This window comes from Microtus ochrogaster, chromosome 10 (genome assembly GCF_000317375.1).
Source record: "Microtus ochrogaster isolate Prairie Vole_2 chromosome 10, MicOch1.0, whole genome shotgun sequence".
Taxonomy (NCBI): Eukaryota; Metazoa; Chordata; class Mammalia; order Rodentia; family Cricetidae; genus Microtus; species Microtus ochrogaster.
The window spans coordinates 50,398,887-50,402,685 of NC_022016.1; the positions used below are offsets into that span (position 1 = coordinate 50,398,887).

Consider the following 3,799-nt stretch of genomic DNA (forward strand, 5'->3'; position numbering starts at 1 on the left):
TTTTTTGAGACAGGGTTTCTCTGTGTATAGCTCTGGCTGTTCTAGAACTCACTCTGTAGACCAGGCTGGCCTTGAACTCACAGAGATCCACCTGCCTCTGCTTCCCAAGTGCTGGGAATAAAGGTGTGCACCACCACCGCTCAGCTCACTTTTTTTTTCCCTTGAGGTAAACTAAACTTCTAGTCTTTGTGGCCCAAAAAAGTTTAATTAGACCATTAGCTTCTTTTTACAATATTTGTGTGTGTGCGCGTGCGTGTGTGTGCATGCTCGTGTGCACATGCCACAGCGAGTGTGTGAGGTCAGAGGTCAGTTCTCTCTTCCACCTTTGTGTGGGTTCTGGGGGTTGAACTCAGGTCGGCAGGCTTGAGGCACAAGTACCATTTACCCACAGAATGATCTCACCAGACCCAAGACGATCACCCCAAATATCCAGATCCCCAGTGGAAAAGCCAGCTTGCTTGTCCACCAAAGAAGACACCCTCACTGGATAGAGATAACACCACGGACCTCAAAAGGCTTTGCTATTTAGCTGCTCTATGACTTACGACATTGGTCATAATCCTTCCATGTTTGGTTTCTTTAAAAAAAAAAATCTTCCTTTAATCCCAGCACTTGGGAGGCAGAGGCAGGCGGATCTCTGTGAGTTCGAGACCAGCCTGGTCTACAGAGTTAGTTCCAGGACAGGAACCAAAGCCACAGAGAAACCCTGTCTCGAAAAACCAAAAAAAAAAAAAAATCTTCCATAAATTTTGCCCAATTATTACCATAAAGAGCCCACAATACATAAAGTGATGGTAAGTTTGGGGACCGAGGTGGTGGAGGAAAGAGAGGAAGATGTACTGTCCCAGCTCAGAAAGGTCAGGTTACCAGGCCAGGCTCATTCTCTGGTTAGTCAAGGCCTAGGTGAGCAAAGTTTCAGGAAATGACTCTTCAGTCATGTGCCATGACTCTCCTGGGCACTCGTTGTGTCACGAAAGAACACGGTGCTGCGGGAGACCCAAGGGACCCCACGTGTGCTCCATGAGCCCCAGCTGTCTCCTTACCAAGGTGCTTCTGCAGGAAGGCCAAGATGGCCCGCACCATAACCTCCTGTCCTTCATAAGGGTCCAAGGTCCCACGAGTGTGATTGGATAAGAATTTAGCAAGCAGGTTGCCGTTCACGAAAGCAAAGTCGGTTTGACTCCGATGAACAGCTCCGCTAGAGACAAAGAGAAACGACAGGTAGGAGGGTTGAGATCGGGCACACGTGTGTGCCTACCATGTGCAACTCTCCCAGCAACCTTGTCGGGAAGTACTTTCCGTGCGACAGAGTCTGAGAAGGAAAGACGTGACACTGGACAGAGCTAGGGTTGGAACCAAGGTGTGCCTGGCTGCACCTGGCTGGACGTCTAGATGGCCATGCCTGACAATACAGGGAAGCAGGGTGACCCCGTAAGAGGGGAGCTGAAGTGGAAGGTGAGGTTCCCAGCACCTGCTGTTCCTATTACACCACAGCTTTTACCCATGAAACATTTCCCCTAGCTGCCAGAACTGTGCCCAGGTTGGCCTTGAACTTTCCATGCCCCTGCCTCAGCTTCCTATGTGCTGGGATTACAGGTGTGCACCAACAGGATCAGCGTGCTTGAGTGACTTTTAGAAGAAGGGCCTATGATAGGATAACCTCTGTGAACTGGATGATCACAGAGATTCTACAAATCCCCCCAACTGTCAAAGCCTTCTCTAGCCACGGTTTTCAAATCCCCATAGGAGACTAGAGATGTCTGGAATCCACCCAGACCCAAAACACCCATTTTCCAGAAATTACTAAGTAAATCCTACCATGCAGCTACATAAACTCTGCAGGCGGGCCTAAGCAGAGAAGAGAGACACAGGAAACCCTACAGGAATTGTGACACAGGAATTCTAGCAACATTTAGATGCTCTTTGAACATATAGAAAGTTCTGGATAACCTAGAAGAAATGAAGGGAGACCCAGCTGATTAAAAAATGAACAGGACGCAGGGGTCGTGCCTTTGGGGCATACTTACAGGACAGTCACAATCCTGGACTGGTCGTCCTGGGCACATATCTTCCTCATCAAGTTGACGCTCTCCACTGTCTGGAATTTCTCAGCGTTGATAAAGAACACAGGGCCCCGGGCCTTGGGGTAAAAGTCACGTTCCAGAGGGAACATCCAGGCATCCAGGGCCACAGCGCACCTAGGATAAAGCAGACATTTGGAGCTGTCACTGAAACCCAGGCAAGCATACTTAGGGTGGAGGAGGATGGAAAGGGACTCTTCTTTCCCTCGGGTGGATGACTCAGAAACCCACACCCTCCTAAGACAATCTTACACAGTCCTCTTTGCTTGTTCCCAAAGAGCCATCTAGAATTTGCACTCCCCCAGAGCATGGGTCAGATTTCCTTCTCTGGATCTACCCTTGGTGACACACTCCAGCTCTGCGGAATGTCAGCTCACTCAAGCACTGAATTCACTCAATAGTCACTGAGTGGCCACTGTGGCCAGAGCTCTGTGGATGCAGAAATCAGTGAGAAAGGCCGTACATCTCAGGAGCTCCCAGGACACCAGGGGAGAGCGAGACACTATGAAGGTATCAGAACCACAACTCAGAGCTTTGACGCATAGGACGCTACGTGAGCCCAGAGCCTGTGTGGCAGAAAACCCATAACCTTCCTGGTACCAAAAGCAGAACCATGGCACTGAGTCAGGTACACCCACTCCACCTCCATCTCAGCAGGGGACAGCTACTGTCCACCTAATGACAGGTGCAACCGCAAAGCTCCGCCTCCCCTTTCCTTGCTCTCATACATCACCAAGGCTAGACAATTCAAATGAATCTGATTCCATCCGTGCTCCCCAACTCTATCTGTGCTCCGACTCCATCTGAGCTCCCCAACTCCATCCATGCTCCCCGACTCCATCCATGCTCCCCCACTCCATCCGTGCTCCCCAACTCCATCCATGCTCTCTGACTCCATCTGTGCTCCCCGACTCCATCCGTGCTCCCCAACTCCATCCGTGCTCCCCGACAACATCCATCCTCTCGACTCCATCTGTGCTCCCCGACTCCATCCGTGCTCCCCGACTCCATCCATTCTCTCGACTTCATCTGTGCTCCCTGACTCCATCCGTGTTTCTGGCTCTATCCGTGCTCCCTGACTCCATCCGTGCTCCTGGCTCTATCCGTGCTCCCTGACTCCATCCGTGCTCCTGGCTCTATCCGTGCTCCCTGACTCCATCCATCCTCCCAACTCCATCTGTGCTCCCCATTCTCTACCCTTCATGTGTATTCATCCTCTCTCCATTTTGCTCTCCCTTGCACCACATCCACCTAGCCCTTTGAGCTGCTCTGCTCCATCACAGTCGCCAGGAGGTTCTTTAAAATCTAAGACTGACTGCTCTGTTTAAAATCCTTTAATGGTGTTCTCATCTTATTTTATTATTTTTTTAAGATAGGGTCTTCCTTAGGCTTGCCTTGAACTCTGTGATCCTCCTGCCTCAGCCTCTATATAGCACAGAGACATGGGTATGTAGGTCACATCTCTTGGCCTGTTTATTTTCCTTCATTGTACTTAGTGCTACGAAGTTGCTAGTCACTTTCCTCCCCCAACAATGTAATCTCTCGAAGTCAGACCTTGTTCAGCTGGTCAGACAGTCCTCAGAACATAAACCTTGTGTAACATATCCCTGCTGAATGAATGAATGAATGAATGAATGAATAAATAAATAAATGAACAGTGTGTGACATGCCCAGGACATGACCTTTGTGTGACACATCCCTGCTGAATGAATGAGTGA

At 49.8% G+C, this 3,799-nt stretch overlaps 1 protein-coding gene across 2 annotated transcripts in view; it reads right to left on the reverse strand.

The window, feature by feature from the left end:
• Positions 1–3,799, reverse strand: part of Pafah2 (platelet activating factor acetylhydrolase 2) — a 26,028-nt gene that overhangs the window by 3,999 nt on the left and 18,230 nt on the right. For both annotated transcript variants that reach the window (XM_005353072.3, XM_026782119.1), the window contains 2 exons: positions 2,028–2,198; positions 1,044–1,198 (listed from right to left, as the gene is read on the reverse strand). In XM_005353072.3, coding sequence (XP_005353129.1) covers positions 1,044–1,198; positions 2,028–2,198 — 326 coding nt within the window. The remainder of the gene's footprint in view (positions 1–1,043; positions 1,199–2,027; positions 2,199–3,799) is intronic.